The sequence below is a fragment of the Protobothrops mucrosquamatus genome, unplaced genomic scaffold (genome assembly GCF_001527695.2).
Source record: "Protobothrops mucrosquamatus isolate PMUCROS unplaced genomic scaffold, P.Mucros_1.0 scaffold732, whole genome shotgun sequence".
In the NCBI taxonomy this organism is placed as follows: Eukaryota; Metazoa; Chordata; class Lepidosauria; order Squamata; family Viperidae; genus Protobothrops; species Protobothrops mucrosquamatus.
Window position 1 is genome coordinate 118,274 of NW_015387006.1, and position 19,211 is coordinate 137,484.

At 36.8% G+C, this 19,211-nt stretch overlaps 1 protein-coding gene across 1 annotated transcript in view; it reads left to right on the forward strand.

The window, feature by feature from the left end:
* Positions 1-19,211, forward strand: part of CNTNAP5 (contactin associated protein like 5) — a 268,416-nt gene that overhangs the window by 117,161 nt on the left and 132,044 nt on the right. Inside the window, exon 9 of the mRNA XM_029284572.1 lies at positions 3,711-3,882. Within this exon, the coding sequence (XP_029140405.1) occupies positions 3,711-3,882 (172 nt within the window). The remainder of the gene's footprint in view (positions 1-3,710; positions 3,883-19,211) is intronic.

Genomic DNA, 19,211 nt, shown 5'->3' on the forward strand with positions numbered 1-19,211 from the left:
CTTGCTTTATAGTAACGAAGGACAATTTGTCTATAGATTAGGTTTATATGAATGTTCCTATAAGTATAATCAGGAAAGATAGCAATAGTAACATCATAATGAAACAAGATTAACAAGCATTTTGCATTTGGGCTCCGTTTAGGTCATAAAATATTTTTTTATATTTTTATATATAAAATAACCCTATTCCACTCTCAAACGAAATAACCAGCTATGGAAGAAAATGATATGCACAGCCATCACTGGTGATTTCTGTGGAGTCTTTAAGATTTGGAATTAGTTCAATTTCTCAATAAGCATGTAATATTATCGTAGCATTGGCAGCATTGGAGTGCATTTTTTTTGTTGGGTTTTTGGGTTTTTTTTGTAAAAATCATTCTACCGGAGTCTCTTTAACCTCATTTTTGGTATTATACTAAAAAGGATAGAAACAAGTTTGCCACTGTTTAACAATGCTTGCTCAGAGGATTGCTTATATATATGAAGTTATTTCTTTTGGAAGCTTGTCGCAGAATGCGGTAGTATTATAGAATTCATTTCAGTCTGATCTTTGCACTGCTGATATTTCAAAGAGTTTACTCTATGCTCCCTGATTATATCCAGGGTGCACAATGCTATTGGATGACATTTTCATTTTCCCTCTACGTGTCTCTCTCTCTCTCTAAGCATAATGATAGGTTTAGTCCAGCTGCTGATATAGCTTCAACAAGCTGTCACAAAGCTCAGGGTAATTCAAACACCATCTTGATAAAAAAAAAGATGGCACGGGATTTCTAAAGCTGAACTTGTCATAAAGTTGATACTAGAATTGTAGCAATTGTTACTTTATTGTTGCTATGGCATTATTTTAAGAGGTTGCTACTGAGCACCATGGGAGAAGGGGGTTCTGCTTGGTCCGTGACCACTTAGCTCCACTCTCCAAGTCCTATATTATGTCTCCCAGATTTTGCAGCAAGGTTAGGTTATATCAAAAATAGATGGTTTTTAGAGTATACTAAATCTTTAGTAGACTAGCAGATAAGCATTCAGCTAAACTGGTCACTAGTTGCAAAATAAGGTATAACTTGGCATTTTAATATATTCTCAGCAAAGTCTATTACATTGTAACTTGTCTTTACCTTTACGTTGAATTATTATTGTTATAGTTCATTGCACAGTCAGCAAGATGTGATTGTTATTATATTCTACTCTTGCTGCTGCAGTCTTAACTGGCAGAGTTTTTTTTTTCATTTATTAGCTTAGTTATATCACTCCCCATTTCCCAACCTGTGATTTTAACCTCTTTGCCTTTTTTATTTGCTTGTTATGTTTTTCTTTGGTACAGCTCACAAATTTATGTTGATATTTGATTTTTATCATATTTATTACTATGGATTTGCATTTGCTATTTTTATATATCAGCTTTTATCTATAATAATAATAATAATGATAAAGTTGGAAGGGACCTTGGAGGTCATCTAGTCCAACCCCCTACTCAGGCAGGAAACCCTATACCATTTCGGACAAATGGCTGTCCAGTTTCTTCTTAAATACTTCCAGTGTTGGCGCATTCACTGCTTCTGGGGGCAGGTTGTTCCATTCGTTAATTGTTCTAACTGTCAGGAAGTTTCTCCTTAGTTCTAGGTTGCTTCTCTCTTTGGTTAGTTTCCACCCGTTGCTTCTTGTCCTGCCTTCAGGCACTTTGGAGAATCGCTTGACTCCCTCTTCTTTGTGGCAGCCCCTGAGATATTGGAACACTGCTATCATGTCCCCCCTCGTCCTTCTCTTAGTTAAACTAGACATACCCAATTCCAGCAGCCTTTCCTTATATGCTTTAGCCTCCAGTCCCCTAATCATCTTTGTTGCTCTTCTCTGTACTCTTTCTAGAGTCTCAACATCTTTTTTACATTGTGGTGACCAAAACTGGATGCAGTATTCCAAGTGTGGCCTTACCAAGGCATTGTAAAGTGGTATTAACACTTCACGTGATCTTGATTCTATCCCNCTGTTAATGCAGCCTAGCACTGTGTTGGCCTTTTTGGCAGCTGCAGCACACTGCTGGCTCATATTTAGGTGATTGTCCACTAGGACTCCGAGGTCCCTCTCACAGTTACTACTATTGAGCAAGGTATTGTTGTGTACCTTTCAGAATCGCCTTGGCAAGATGGGCAGCTATATATATTTGATTATTAAATAAAATAAAGAAATGTTACATCCTTATTTGTACTTTTAGAATAATGATAATATGTCATCAGCAGTTGCTGACATTGTGCTATGAAATCACTCTGAATCCCTAGGTGAGCCATTGTGAAAATAGGTTGTAGAGTTAGGCTGTTGATTAACAGTAATGAATGGCCACAGTGGGGAAAAAAAGAGGAATTTGAAAGAGAAGAGATCTAATCTACATTCAGAAGTCTCTATAAGACTTGCAGGACTGATATTCAATTGGAGGTTAACAGCTTTCCCCAACTATGTGCCATCTACAGATAATGAAACAAACTCCTATAGAAGGTACAAGGTTGGAGTGGATTATGTACTCCAGAAAGAAACTGACAAAGGATGGACTGGAGAGATAAAGGACAAATAAATGAAATAAGATAAAGGAGATGATCAGGGGACAAGAAAAAAAGGAAGCAGTAAGCTGCCATGATCCCCAAAAGTTCCTGGCATGAGTACAAAACAGCTCCTCCAATAGCAGAAACTGCAACAGACTTTAAAGGCTGGTTTTCTTCCATCCTTATATTAATGCCCGATAGTAAATTGAACCTTTTCATGTCCATTAATCGAGTTTTATTTTAGTTAATAATCAGCATATCTACTCTCATTATAAAGTAAAACTAATTATAGTGTGATAATTGCTGTGCTTAGGCTGCTTCTATAATTGTAGAGAAAGTAAAATGAGCAAGAGAGTATTTTAATGGGGATTTTTGATAACTTTAGTAAACAAACTGGGTCTTAAGATTAATGTTCAGGACTCTCTCTCTCAGCCCTACTCATCTCAAAGGGTTGTTGTGGTGAAAATAGGAGGAGGAAAGTGTATTAAGTATGTTTCCCACCTGTAGTTATTTATAAAAAAAAATAATAAAGGCAGAATGAAATATAAATAAAAATAAATAAAATAAACCCAACCTCTCCTTAAGATATTCTTAATAAGGTGTGCATGTCATTTCCATGCATTTCAGCAACTTATTGGTAAAGACATATATTATAATCAGAAAATACCTGAACTTAATCTCTGAAACCTGATAGAAAAAAAAAACCAAGGAAGGGATTTCTTTGCATAAGATCCTAAAAACTTATAGTCAATTTAGATCATATATTTCGGTAGAAGGATGAATGCTTTGCCTTGATATAATATAACCTTTTAATTTGTGAACAGATATCCTAAGTAGGTAGTAGTAGTCATGTAGCTTCGATCCATGAGATCCCTCTGAAGGCAACAAAGTTCTAGTTCATGCTTTTTTTTTTAATCTTAAAAAAGAATAAAGTTTCAAGTTGCCCCAATGTCTGCCTTCTATCATCATTATTACCTATTTTCTTTGGAAGAAACTGTATTTAAATTTATTTCAATTCAATGTATTACTATGGAATTTGAAACTTAAATGTTCATGTTGAGCAAGCAATGAAAACACTAAAAAATAATTAGACTTTCTTTCTATGAATCCTCAAGCAAATAAATTAACATTTAAGTATTCTTCATCTCACTGGTTTCTATCTTCTTTTTTCCACAGGGTGCCCTGACAATTTTACCGATTCAAAATGTTTAAATCCCATTATGGCTTTTCAAGGTTGCATAAGACTCATCTTTATTGATAACCAGCCCAAGGACCTCATTTTAGTTCAGCAAGGCTCCCTGGGGACTTACAGTGATTTGCGCATTGATATTTGTGGCATCAAAGACAGGTAATTATTCTCCTTTTCCTTTGTCTTGTTGTTTTCTTTCAGCTAAGTGGTTTATAAGTGCAGTTTTGCTAGAACTGGAAATTTTAATATGCTATCATTATTAATATTAGGTTTAACAGAGTTGCTACTGCAAAACATCACTTCAAAGCAATGATAAAGTGTGTGAAATGTGTGTTCTCTCTTTCTCTCTCTCTCTCTCTCTCTGGCAGTTTGTGAAAGATGGAATATGCAAATTAAACCCTGCTATAGATTTGTGCAAGGATTAAATTATATACCCAAAGCACGTTTGACAGTTTTAAAGTTTAAATAAATAGCAAAGCCATTGTTTGAATCATCTAAATATGCCTTCTTCTCCACTTGTTTTGTTTGAACAAATGCTGAGTTGCATGCTATAGTGAACACTGTAGATTTTTAGAATAGAAGCAGAATAAAGTAATATGGATCTTGCTAGAAATCAAATTATTTTAGAAATCATCCTGAGGACCAGGCTAAAACACGAAAGCCGAGATTCATCCCTAATTCACTGGTCTAGCATTATTGTTAGTAACAAAGAGGAACTCCCTTTGTATAACAAGGCAGAGAAACTTTAGGAAACTCAGTTTCTTTTAACTCATAAATGATAAAGATACTGATATATAGCAATTAATCTAGAATTGTGAGCTAACATTTATTTTACTGGTTTGCTTTGTTTTTGAGAAATTAATGTATATCTGAAGCTTCTGTTGTTGTGTACAATCACCAGGCTTGACTTAAACATATATTTTAACTAAAAATATGAAATGAGAAACTAGTATCTTAGAAAGTGTAAAGCAGGCATGTCAAACTGCAGCCCCGCAGGCCGGATGTGTCATGCCAAAACCACACCCACCCCATTGCCAGCAATAGGGAAAAAGTTGTGATATGTTGCGCGATGTCACGTGATGTCGCGGGTTTGACATGCCTGGTGTAAAGTGTCTGATTTCAGCTTGGAACTTTGTTCCTAAGAATTTCTGTGGAACTTAAGAGTATAGACTTCATTGTCATTCTTTGAAATTAAAAAGGCAAATCATTGTGCCCCAGTGCTTTGCTGAAATGAATGTCTACCTTTCTAGAAAGACAATCCAAAAATGAAGCATTAGGAATACTTGGCTTCCCTTTTTTTCCCTATGGTTTTATACTTGAGAACTTTGTGATTTTTATTAGCCTGGGCCTCATGCTCCATGGTTCACTTATTCAGGCTGCATTAGTTGAGGAACAGCCCCGATACTAAAACCCTGCCTAAAGGAAATATGCATACAAGTAGTTACTGTAGTACTTGTAGATGTATATACGGAAGGTCTTTCCAGCAAAAAATCCTTTTCAGTACTGTTTGCAGACTGCGTCTTTGCACCCAGTCTGGAATGTCCTTACTATGCCTGAAAGTCTTTAAGGTGGTCATCTTCAGTGCATGCTTCTGGCAATCCTGATTTTGAACCACTTCAACCCACCCTGGTAGAGCAACATTGCTGGTTCACATTGGTTCATAATCCTCATCAACAAAGACAATCATGCTAATATGAAGCTCTCAAAACAAACCTAAGTCATTTTGATCTATCGTCTATCTATTGGATGTGATGATAGATAGATAGATAGATAGATAGATAGATAGATAGATAGATAGATAGATAGATAGATAGATAGATAGATGATAGATAGATAGATAGATAGATAGATAGATAGATAGATAGATAGATAGATAGATAGATAGATAGATAGATCTATTATCTATATTTCTGTCACTGAATATGTCAATAGTACTTTGACTCAATGAATCCTCCATCAAATCATCTCAGTTCTGTAAACTGAATCAGGTTTCTGCTTCAAAACAATAGAATGAAACAGGGCTCCAAAACCCTTCACAGCCTTCCAAAATGCCCTACAGATCCCCAAGTTTTTCTGCTATTGCTAAGTTTGCTGGGGAAGGTATATAGTGTGATTTCTACACTTCCATAGATAGATACTGCTAGAGATATGAGTGATGTATTGGACTTTTTGATACTGCAATAGGCTGCACTGAAATATGTTTTGGGATTGGCATGGGTGTACTAGTCGCTCATCCTTAACTGTGTTTTGCCTGAGATCACAGGGCTACTGTGTGAGCCCAGGAATACATGTGCCTTCTTTAAGGAGGTATTAACAGATGTGTGTCTATTCATGCCTGTTCCAAGACAGCTTTTCTTCTTCTAACTGAAACAACTGCACATTCCTGCAGTGGTCTATTAATTGTATCCCTGGATTAAACTCTCTTCCTCTCAACTCTTGTGGGGTGGCAAGGCTTAGATTGCTTTGGGCTTCATGCAGCTCATCAGCTCTCAACATCTTTCACACCTCTTTAACAGCTTTGCTGTTTCTTCTTGTAATGGAAAACACAAGTGGTAGTTTAGTTAAGCTTTTAGTATCCCAAATAAGGGCTCAAAGATGTTCAGTCCATTATCCTATATAAATTATAGGATTAGGTTGTTCCACAAATGTGGCTCGTAATTTGTGAAGGAAACTGAACCATTTCAGGTTTAGTGAAGACAATTTGTATGCCTTTTAATGAATGTTCTATTTAGCTCATTGATAATACCCAGTGAATATGAATGTGAATACCTTTGTTGGATATTTTAAATAGCAAAGTAGTCCTCGACTTACAACTACAATTGACTCCCAAATTTCTGTTGCTAAGCAAGACATCTGTTGATTGAGTTTTGCCCCATTGTACATATTTTGCATATTTGTTAAGTGAATCACTGCAGTTGTTAAGTTAGTAACATGGTTGTTAAGTGACTCTAACTTCCCCATTGACTTTGCTTGTCAAAAGGTCACAAAAGGTGATCACGTGACCCCGGGACGTTGCAACCCTCATAAATATGAGCCAGTTGCCAGGTGTCTGAATTTTGACCACGTGGCCATGGGAATGCTGCAACGGTTATAAGTGTGAAAAATGGTCATAAGTCACTTTTTTCAGTGCCATTGTAAATTTGAACAGTCACTAAATGAACTGTTGTAAATTGAGGACTACTTATATTTTGAGAAATACAATAGAGGCTGGTATTTACAGGTATTTATAAAATCCTTGACATTCTTACAGTTCAAAGGAGATTTTGACGATCACTGCTGTTACTAACTGTAGAAATCTAGGTGGGACCAATTCAGGGCAAATAAATGAAAACATAGGAACAAAATTGTCTTAGTGTGTTGGGGTGGAACAATGTCTTAGAGAAGCTTTTTTTATTACCTTGCATCTTTATTATTAAAATGTAAAGAATATGGGATTGCACATTAAAATAGAGATGGTTCAGATTTCAGTACCACGATGAAATATAATCCATCTTCATCTTTTCCAGTAGCATTAAAAACTGAAGCAGCATTGAAAGCAAATCCCAGAAACTGAGTTTTTTTTCCTAGCCAATATATAGATTTGTGTCATAATGGGATCACTATCTTGTCATTGAAAGCTTTCATGGACTGTGATGTAAGAAAGCTGTTTCAAACAGCAGCTCTGGTTATGTTTGTGAAAGGAAAGGTAGAAGCAGTTGCTTTTACAACTCAGGTCTATATATTGGTTATATAAAACTCAGATCTCTGGGATTTCCCCATTAAATGGATCACTATCTTGTCATCGAAAGCTTTCATGGGCTGTGGTTTAAGAAAGCTGTTTTAAGCAACAGCTCTGGTTGTGTTTGTGATAGGAAGGGTAGAAACAGTTTTTTTTTTCCCTGCAGGGAGTGACTGAGGTCGCTTTTTTTAGCTTGCTAGTGGTGTGAGGGGAGTCCTTCATGCGTTCCCACTCAGCGGTTGATAGCATTTATTACTTCTGATTCTTCTAGGTATTTTCTAAAGAAAGGGAAAAATAGCAGTACAGTAGTCACCTCCTGCAGAGAAGGCAGCCGCTGTTGATTAACTCCTTCTTTCAAGTTTAGATTGGGCTCTGAAGACTAACTAAGAGAGGCATGTTGAGATGGGTCCTTTTCTAAGAACTGGAGACTGAGAGAAATAAAAGGGACTGACTTCTACAAGGGAAGTTGACTGCTGCTGTTTCTTTATTTAACACTTAAATTGGGCTCTACATATTCACTCACGGGTTTCTTTTTCCTTCTTTGTGAAACATGCTATGGGGTCACCTGATAATTTCTGGAGAATAAAAGAACAAAGAGTACTTGCTCGGATTGCATCTGTTCTCCTTCATTACTACAGCTTTTTGCAGTCAAATAATATTCTGAGAAACTGGATCAAATGTACTTTTTTTTCCTGAATTCCTTCCTATCTTGGTCTCCATGGTGGGCTTCTCCTTTTGATCACAGAACCTTTATTTTACCTGCCAGGTATTTTTCTTTTACTTTTATTTATTTATTATTTTCACATATTTTTTATTTAAAAAGTTCCCCTCCCCACAGGTTAAAAAACAAATTTTAAGTTAAAAGTAGAGAAATAGAGAAAAGTAACAGAAAAGTGAAAAGGAAAAGATAAAAAGAAGGAAAAATAGAAAAGCAAGTACAATACAAAAGAGGCTTCTGATCTACTTAATAGGAGTTATAAGTACATTTAGATTTTAGTCTTTCTACGGTTACATCAAACTTCTTTCTATATTCTACTTTTTTTAACGATCAGATACAAAAATTATCAGTTCTTTTTTTTTTTCCAGCAAAAAGTCCATAAGGGATTTTAATTGGAACAGATTTTGATCCACCAGACCCAAATCCTGAATTTTGGCCTTTGGGATTATGTTGTGCCATAGATTTACACTATTGTCTGGAAGTAGTCAATCTATATGCACCATAACATAAATTGTCTGATGCTGTATTGCCATCTCAAGGCTGGGGAAGGCAAAAGGCAGGTAACAGTGATATGGGGGAGTTGATAAAATTACAATTATTTTCTATAGTTGGAATCCATGATTTATTTTATTTATTTATTTATTAAATTTATATGCTACCCATCTCATCTAGAGGTGACTCTAGGTGGCTTACAATCAATAACAACTATATAAAACAATGAAACAATAGAAAGTAACACTATATTTGGTTTAAAATTGACAAAGATGGGAAGAAGGGAGCAAGATGCACACGGGGAGGAAGTGGGTAGAGGAGGTGTATCTTAGTCCAGCAGTCTCCAACCTTTGTGGCTTGGTGCCCAGATGGGGAGAGGAGAACCGAGCTGTGCAAGCGGTGGGTTGGCGCACGCTCACATGCGTGCACAGCTCAACTTATGCAAGTTGAGCTGTGTGTACATGTGCACGTGTGCTAGCCCACCTGCCTCACTAGGTGAGCTGCGCATGTGCGCACCGGCCGACTGCTCGCGTGGCCTGGTTCCAACTAAGCCACAGCCTGGTACTGGGCTGTAGCCCGGGGGTTGGGGACCCTTGTCTTAGTCCATTAATCACCTTCAGAATGACACTATTGAGGCTCCAGGCCAGTTGGCAAAGCCAGTCTTGAGGACCTTTCGGAAAGCCAAAAGGGTGGGTGTGGATCTCACCTGGTGGGGCACAACGTTCCAGAGAGTGAGAACCATGGCAGAAAAGCTCTTCCTGTGAACTCCACCAGCCAGAATTCCTTGACTGATAGAATCTGCAGCATGTCCATTCAGGTAGCATGGGTGGGGTGGACCAATCTCTTTGGGGAGAGAGATGATCATTCAGAATTAATATGGAAGCTTGTAAGAATGTTCACCCAATGCGTTGCATAACTTTGCACTCCGTACATAAAGATAAAGATTTCAGAGTGATCTACACATATGGGTAAATGCAGGATTAAGAGTTTAAGGGTGCATTCTGTTAAAACATCATCTGCAAGCCAGTATCCATAGAGGAATTAGATCTTGTTATTGATTGCCTTTTTCCATCCTAACTTCACATTTTTAACTCTCCAATTGCTTCTGAATCTACGTAGCTGCCTTTACCAAATTACACTAATTTCACCTTATTATTCTATTCTGATCTCTATTTGCAATTATTCATCTACTCATGGCACTGTAACAGCCCCATAACACACACTTTAAAATGTAATTGTTTGTTTTTTGAATATGTTACTTCTAGATTCTAAAATCTATTGGTGTAACATAAATTATTCTTGGTCCTCCTTACTGCCTTCCTTCCTGTTTTTGTTCTGAAGTGTAATTTCAGACTTAACGTTTTTTTCCTCTCCTAACTACTCTTTCACATACTCATACTACTGGCTTCTGTGTTGTGTTACAGAAAATAGAGCAGAGGGAAATTAGAGCCTAGCGAAAGCTAAGGAAGAAAGAAAAGAAATCAGGGGAAAAAATATTCTTGCATATTTCAGTTCTTCTTCCATATTTAATTTGTAGAGTACAGCTCAGATTATTAATGCCTTTTCTTTAAATGAGACTGGCCAGAGAAATGAGAGACTTTCCTCTCTAATTATGCCCCATGTGTTTCAATTGCATTTATTTTATATCAAAATCAAATCCCTTTGCTTGGATTTAGGAAGCAAATATTTAATAATTGTCTGTGCCCTGATATAATTAATGTGCAGCCAACTAGGAAAAGCTGTCTAAGGATACTTCTTTGTCGTCCTTCCTTAGCGAACTGCTGTATCTATTCTGCATTCATCCTTCCCTTTTCCACCTTACAAATGATGGTAGCCAAACAATGGTGTCTAAGTTTTGAGTAATGGTTATGGCCATGATCATGGGACTTTCATGATTGCCCCACTTCAGCTTCATGGAAGGCCTGAAAGGAACTTCAATACCAGTGTTGCTGTTGAACAACCTATATTCATGAGTTGGCATCCAGTGAAACGCAAGGAGCTAAACTTAAGTCTCATGACTATTGATGGTCAAGATGTCATAGGCATTTCGAACCCAATTACCTGAGATATTACTTATTAATTAATTTATTAGATGTATATGTCATCCTTTTTTGTGAAGTTCAACACAATGTATATATAACTTCCTCCTCCAATTTTTATCTTTACAACAAAAGCCCTATGTTGTATGTGGGTTGAAAGACAGTTATCCACTCAAAGCCACTTAGTGAACTTCTATGGCTGAAGGTGGACTTAACTCAGGGACTCCCCTATCAGAGTCCAGTACTTTAACCATTGCAGCATACTATCAAGAATAAAAGTTTAGAATAAAATTATCACTGAAAAACCACCTGTGAATATTTTTGCTTTCCAAGATTCTGAAGTGGGAAAAGTGTTTGGTGAAAGATCTCTTTCAACTAGTTTAATCAAATGTAAATAGAGTGTCCATCTAATAGAAGAGAATATTTGTAGCTCAGAGTTGAACCTTGGAGTCTTTGTTACGGTCTGAGCTTGGTTGTTTTCTTACAGACATTTCATTACCCAAACTAGGTAACATCATCAGTGCAAGCCCTGTCAGTGTTGGTTGGAGTATTATTGGAAGTCCCTTGATTAGGCTGTTGTTTACTATTTGTCTAAGTTGGTAATTCCTTGAATGGTATATTGTTTGCTGCTTGATTGTTGATCTTGTGTTAATTCTGCTGTTAATCTCTGCTGTCCTGGGTGTTGATTGCTGGCAAGGAAGTGTTTTGGTTTTTTTGTTTCCTTTTCAGCTTTTTGATTGTTTCTTTTGAATGTGTGTAGATGTTGTTTATCTTTATGTGCCTGCTGATGGCTGATTTGTCTGAGTGCCAGGCTTCAAGACATTCTCTAGCATTCTTGAACTTAGCTTGGTCTAGGATGCTAGAGAATTCCTGTCATCAAACCTGACATTAGGTGAACATTACACAATTTAAATTGCAATATCGTAGTAATAAAATAAATGCTAATAAACATGATGGCATACAAGATAATAATGCCTACTTTATCTCAGTAGACATTATCCTCCTCATCACCAATAATGACATCAAGGCAATAAATATATTAGGCACAAAACAAGAATCCTTAGATCAGATTTTTGTATTGTACAATAGTCCTTTTTTTAAAAAAAAATATAACTTACTATATTGCTGACCACCTTCTGTTATATTGCTATTATTATTTGAAGCAGATTTTGCTCATCCTCTAGATTATTGTTTTTTCTCTGATTATTCTTAGGGTGTACTTGATAGGAGAAACAGTCACTGCTACCCTAGATTATTGGTTTTTCTCTGATTATTCCTAGGGTGCACTTGATAGGAAAAACAGTCACTGCTATCTGTCAGAGAACTGAGAATTTTTTCTGCGACAATTATCTGGCAAGAGTTTATTATTTTAAATTAGGCAACCCAGGTAAAACAGGCTGGGAGAAAGAATGGTGACAGAAGCCACTAGTTGTAATAATCTTAGGGACAGAAAAGACATGGATTCTATCCTTTACAGACTTTTCTTTCTTTCTTTCTTTCTTTCTTTCTTTCTTTCTTTCTTTCTTTCTTTCTTTCTTTCTTTCTTTCTTTCCTTTCCTTTCCTTTCCTTTCCTTTCCTTTCCTTCCCTTTCTTTCCCCCCTCTCTCTCTCTCTCTCTCTCTCTCTCTCTCTCTCTCTCTCTCTCTCTCTCTCTCTCTCTCCCTCCCTCCCTCCTGCCAGAAGATTACCAAGGGAAGAATATGTTGTGTGACACATTCGGAGCACCTAGAGAGCTTCCCATGATTAACTGGTAACTAATTTAAGAATCTAGGACTCTTAAACGACAGCTATATTTGTCTCTTTAAGCTGCCCTTGGGCATAGCCCATGCTTCTATGCCTCAGAGGTGATGATACAGCAGCTAATTCCTATTTGAGAGCAGGATGTATATGTTCAAAAGCTAAGGCGGAAGTAATTTGAGTCGGAGGCAATTATATTGAGGCCCTCTGCCATAAAGTGCTACTGTTGAAAATGGCAGTGTAGCTTTGGCTGGAGGATAAAAATCCAAACACTTTAATAAAAAGTTATATGAAAAAAAAAAATGATTAGAGTTGCTTTCATTTTATTTGATGGGAAATTGCTCGATTATGAGATGGGCGCCATATAAATTTAATTAAATAAATAAGAATAGATTTTGCCATCAGTGAGAGTCCTGACTTTTTAGAATTTCTAATTCTGTGAAAGACTACATTCCACAACAGAAGGTCACTGTACAAGTCCTTGACTTACAACTACAATTGAGCTCAAAATTTCCATTGCTAAGCGAGGCAGTTGTTAAGTGAGTTTTGCCCCATTTTATGACGTTTCTCGCTGCAGCTGTTAAGCGAATCACTGCAGTTGATTTAGTAACACAGTTGTTAAATGAATCCAACTTTCCCATTGACTTTGCTGATCAGAAAGTTGCACATGACCTTGGGGCACTGCAACTGTCATAAATATGAGTCAGTTGCCAGGCATCTGAATTTTGGTCACATGACCATGGAGATACTGCAAAGGTCCTAAGTGTGAAAAAACCATCATAAATCACTTTTTTTCGGCCGTTGTAAGTTCAAATGGTCATGAACTGCTGTAAATCTTCTTCAGGACCCCTACCTCAGTACAAGGTTTTCAAGATAAAGAAAGCAGATCCGTTCCCTTCCCCATCTCTGTCTCTGTTTTCATGCCTTATCTTTACTAAAGCCTAAATAGGCAGTGCTTGTTATGGATCAAGTCCTTTCAATTTTTACTTTGAGACCAGCTTCTTATATTTTTGGAGCAAGCTAAGAAGATAGCTCTTGGAGCACAATATTGATGGCACAGGCCAAACTCATTATGAGTCATGACCGAAATTCAGTAGAGCTTGGATTTGTCTTCTAATGTGCACAAGAGTATGAACATTCAATTATAAGGTAATTAGTTGAATAATTGTGAGGTTATTGTTGATAATTAATTTACAATATGAAGTGTATTACAATCCTAATGACAATTAAATTATAGCCATCAGTAGAATTCTAAAGCAGGGAGTTGCATTTAAGTCAATGGTAGGTCTGTCCTAGCAAACTCCTAAATCCATACAGTTTGGCTTTTGTTTTCTTTTAATTAAGCACAAATGTTCCCCCCCCCAAAAAAAAAAATCACATTGAAGGACTCCGTTATAATTTTTTTCTAACAAATTAAACAATAGTTAGGCAATTAGGGAGAAGCAATATAATGTGGATAAGGTAAAGGACTAGGGCTCATAAGATCCAGGATCAATTCCCCTCTTGGTCTGGGAGCTCACCAGTACTTTGAATAGTTACTGTCCCTCAGCCTACTGGATATTTGGAATAAGAAACTGGAAAGAGACAAATCCATTACCACATATGCATTTTTCAGTTCTTAAAGAAAAGACAAAATCTACAGTAATTGCAACAATAAAACAAATAATACTTTATGGAGTCATTAGGATACACATTCTGTTAGTATTATTATAAGGTTATTTAACAGATGCAGCCCTAGGGGACTTGTTAACCATGAGCTTTTCTTCATGACTTTAATAAATAGTACATAAGATGGAAAATGCATATTTATCTGTTGATTGCAATGAAGATTGCACATATTTTAAAGATTTGGTTAAACGTACTACAAAGACTGGCATTTCATGTATTCATCTGTCCATGAAGCAGCTCCTTTTTTCAAGCCCCCCCCCCTTATGCCTGTTATAATGGAACCCATTCAGTATTGTGTCATTTTTTTATAGGCTTGGCAAAAAGACAAACAATGTCAAAAACAGGTGTGAGATGGACATTCCATTTTGGTCTAATGTAAACATATTCTGGTCTATTTTCTGTATAACATCTTTCTAGACTATCATTATATACCATTGATCTTGATTTCACTAGTCTTTTTTTAATTTGTTAATTTATCCCATCCCCTTTCTTTTTATAACCTAAACCAAATTAACATACCCACCCGCTAACCTCTTTCCTTCAAACGACCTAGTCCTAACGGTCCGATCTTCTTTTCAAGAGAAGTTTTTTTCTTTACATTTCACTCCCTCAAATAAAGCTGAACATCTGGTACTTGACATATCTAGCACATTTCTTAAAAACATCATGTAAGTGGCTTTGCCATTACTTTCTTCTATGATATCTAATTGGTTTCCCAGTTTTATATACAACACTAGTAAACTCTTATCCAAGTCCTATCAAGACCCAATCGACTTAGTTCAGCCAAGATTGATGAGGCATTTCATTTATATGCATCTTTCTGTATCTTTTGTGCATAGTTTGGCCTAGGGATGTAATAATGCCAGTAGACCTCATTTAATGCTGCTATATCCATGCCGCAGATGGATTTTGACAGATTTCATAAAACAACTCCCAACCAGTCCTTGGGGACGGCTATATATATTTCTTTTCACAAAAAATGTTTTCTTTGGCTTCTATTGTAGGATTTCATAATTACCGGATGTGATAATGAATTAAAGCTCTAATCTTGTCCAAAAATATTGTGCACATTGCATTTATTATCTTAGTTTCACATAAAGCATGTTCACTTGACACCTTGCACCATAAACAAGCTAATTACATAAACCAACTAGCCAGCTGGTGAAATCCAGCCTATATAAACGAATAAAAATATTGGACCCAGCTGGATATAGACCAGTAAGAGTGACTGGCCCAAGGTCACTTAGCTGGCTTCTTGATTAAGGTAGTACTAGAACTCACAGTCTCCCAGTTTCTAGGCCAGCACACTTAACACTACATCAAACTGGTTCATCCCATCGTATACCTAATAATAAATTAATTTGTATCAAAACCAAATCCTGCAGAGTTAAGTGGCCTGGTTAAGCAACTTTTTAAGATACACAGTGGGTCTTCCATACCTTCTCTCTGCTGTATAACTCAGAAGGATGGAACTGCCCTCAATCTCTACCTGAAATCATATATAGATATGCAGTTTAATAGGCTATCTTGTATTATATCAGGAATATATTATCCAATATTTCCCTTTCTGTATATGTATATGACTTGTTTATCTGAAGTAGGATTTAAGCCTAAATGTAAACCTTTTTTGTTACTCAAGGTTCTCTCTTTTTACGCTCACTTTAAGAAAAAAATATATTGGTTTTGCGGTACCTATTCTATTTCACAACTGTGCCACTGAGGAAGGAATTTACTAACATATGTTTTCAAATTATATCTTCAGTCGTGGAACTTCCGTTTAAGGTGTTTCACGGATATAAAAAAGGGAACACGAATACCTCAAAATTCTCCGAAAAGGTTTTGATTACCTTTATGGTCCGGTGAATTGAGACGTCCTAAACCAAAACTATGTTTAATTAAATAATAATCCATATGCCACCCTACTTGGTCAAACTACATCACAATTCACACGACGGGATCTTACTGGGAGACTGTGAGTTCTAGTACTACCTTAGTCAAGAAGCCAGCTGAGTGACCTTGGGCCAGTCACTCTTATTCAACTCTAGGAAGCAGGAAAGGGCACTAACAAGAAGGACATTTTATCATGCTTGGTGGATGTATATTAATTTTTGAACTCAGTTACATTAAAAAATATAGAACACTTTAAAGATTCATAAGCAATCTTTTGAAGCCAGAAACCAGAGACTTTTTTGAGATTGATGAAAAAGCAGCTGGGGGGAAAATGGAGCTTTGTTTTTATGTATGTTTACTGTAGCGAGAACAGTGAACCTTTCCACACAAAGATGAAAAGATCTGACTCTACCCACAATGGAGGAATGGACAGTAAAGATGAGGGAACTTGTTGAAATGGCCAATTGACTGTCTTAATTAGAGATAGGACACTGTCTAAGTTTAATAATTTTCTTTTGCAGGAAATGGAAAAAATGAAGTCATTTTTTTGACATTTTATCATGAAGACATTTTATCATGCTTGGTGGATGTATATTAATTTTTGGACTCAATTACATTAATTTTTAATTACATTAAAAAATACAGAAGTCATGATATAAGGTTTTGAGGATTAGAACAAAAAATATAGATGATAAAGTAAATACAAACAATGCTGTAACCTTAGAGTAATAGGTTAGCTTATATTTATACTTGTAACTGCTGTAAAAGAAAATTGAAAGTCATTTCTTCATATATATATATATATATATATATATATACATACACACACACACACACACACACACACACACACACACACACATACATACATACACACATACACACATACACAAACAGGGCTTTTTTTCTCATAGAACGCCCAGAACGGAGTTCCGGCACCTTTTTTGGATGGAACCTTGTAGGATAGGCAAGGCGGGTTGAATGACGTGTGTGAGTTCCGGCACCATTTTTTTTTTTCAGAAAAAAGCACTGCATATATATATATATATATACTGCTCAAAAAAATAAAGCGAACATTTTACCATGGAACTGAAGGGGTTTGTGTTCCCTTTATTTTTATTCTAGGTACTAAGCAGGGTATTAACCAAATGACCGGCAGAAAATCTTCCAAGCTGTCATAAAATCCAGCTGAATCCCAAAGGAGTTTTATTCAAAAGGCAACTAGACATTGTTTCTTCTTGAAGACAGACATTTCACTTCTCATCCAAGAAGCTTCTTAGTTCTGATGAAGCTTCTTGGATGAGAAGCAAAACATCTGTCTTCAATGAGAAACAAAGTCTAGTTGCCTTTTGAATAAAACACCTTTAGGATAAGCATGACCTGGATGATTGAGAATCTCCATAGACATCCAGCTGGATCCCATAACTAAAACAAAGCAAGGCAAAGCGAATAAATAGCAGGCAGCATCTACTCTGTATTTTATACTTTTACAGCAGACGTTCAAGAGCGGAAAATTCAAGAGAAAGTACATTTGAAATAATACTTCTTTGCCAGTATTTTTGTTTTCTTCATACATAGCCAACTTTAAAGAAAACCCTGCAGGGCTATTTATTTATTCATTGAAGCCTTATTTTGAATTGGTTTTTCATTGCTCACATGTCCATTTTGTTCCTCTGAAATTGGGTCTGATTTTTGTATTGGGAATAAGTGTTTTTAACTTCTGGTTTTAGCCATTATTGGTTTCATTAATATTTTATTATTCTTTTTTGTAAAAAAAAAAGATTTTATGTGTGAATCCTGCTTTGGGATAGTCTTTGCCCTAAATGGAACTTAAAAGGATTAGAAGGAAAAAATAATACTTCACACACAACAATTTACATAGTAATTATATCATTTTGGGCAGCACTCTTATTGAAGGTAGCGGGCAATATATGTGGGATGTTTTCTGAGTCCTAATTGTGTGAAGTCTGTGGGTGGTTTCAGGCATCAAACCCCCCAGCTTTTCATATTTTACTCAAATGGTTCATTGGCGAGACCCCCACCTTTTGCACATTGGGAGACAGATTAAATTTCCGTTGTTTGGAATTCAGGCAGTTGTTCTTCTCAATGCATTGAAAAGAAATAGGGTGGCATGGTGCATGCTGGCCATAGTCGTTGCATCTTCACGTGTGCTTGGATCTACCCCTTTGGGCCAAATCTCATGCAAATGTGAATAGGAAGTACAGTAGGTCAGACATACCATGCAATAGTGGGCCATAATTAGCAGACATGAATAGAAGTCCACTTTAGATTGAAGAGGCAACTGCACATTTGTCAGGCTCAAAGAACCAAGAACAATATGTGAAGTTACTTCTGAGTAGTTCTTTATTGTTGGTTGCCTCCAAATAGAATCATGCTGTCAGACGCAAAAGGCCAGGTCCGCATGTGAATGTCCAATTTATTATTTTTTCTTGATAAAAAAACCTACGTGCAGGAATCTTTTCAACTCTTGATCAGCACCTGTTTAGAGTTAGTTAAGGATCAACATAATTCAAGGGGGTTGGACCACATGTTTAGGGATTATAAATTTATCCTTGTTTTAATTCCACTCCCAAGTTCTTCCACTCCTTTTCCTGCACTTGCCAGTCTAAAGCAACTATCTGCATAACTATTAAGTATACTCTGTGAATTGCTAGGGAGGGTCCACCTTCACCTTATTCCTGCCTTCCAGACATTCTAAGCTCTGCTGTCCTTTTTCCTTCTGGGAAAGAGTCCTTCCCTCCTATCACTCTAAGTTACATTCTACCACAGTGGTGGCGAACCTGCGGCACGGGTGCCAGAGGCGGCACTCAGAGCCCTCTCTGTGGGCACACGCACCATTGTCCCAGTCCTAGGCCTTCAGCTGGGTTTTATAAAACCTTTTCACTTTAAACCTCCACCGCCATGTACAAAAAAAAAAGGTTCAATCAATCAGTCAATTTCAACTTCTTGCGGGGAAAAAAAAGATCTTGCAAAGTTGGAATTGATTGATTGAACTTTTTAGTCCCACCCAGTCTGCCGTTACCACTGCAGCCACGCCCAGCCAATGAGCCACACCTAACCAATGGGCCACGCCCATCTGGCACCCGACGATGCATAAGTGGGTTTTGGGTTGCAGTTTGGGCACTCAGTCTCTAAAAGGTTCGCCATCACTGTTCTACCACATCATTTAAAGTTTTCACTTCAAGAACAAGCTGTAGCACCAGAC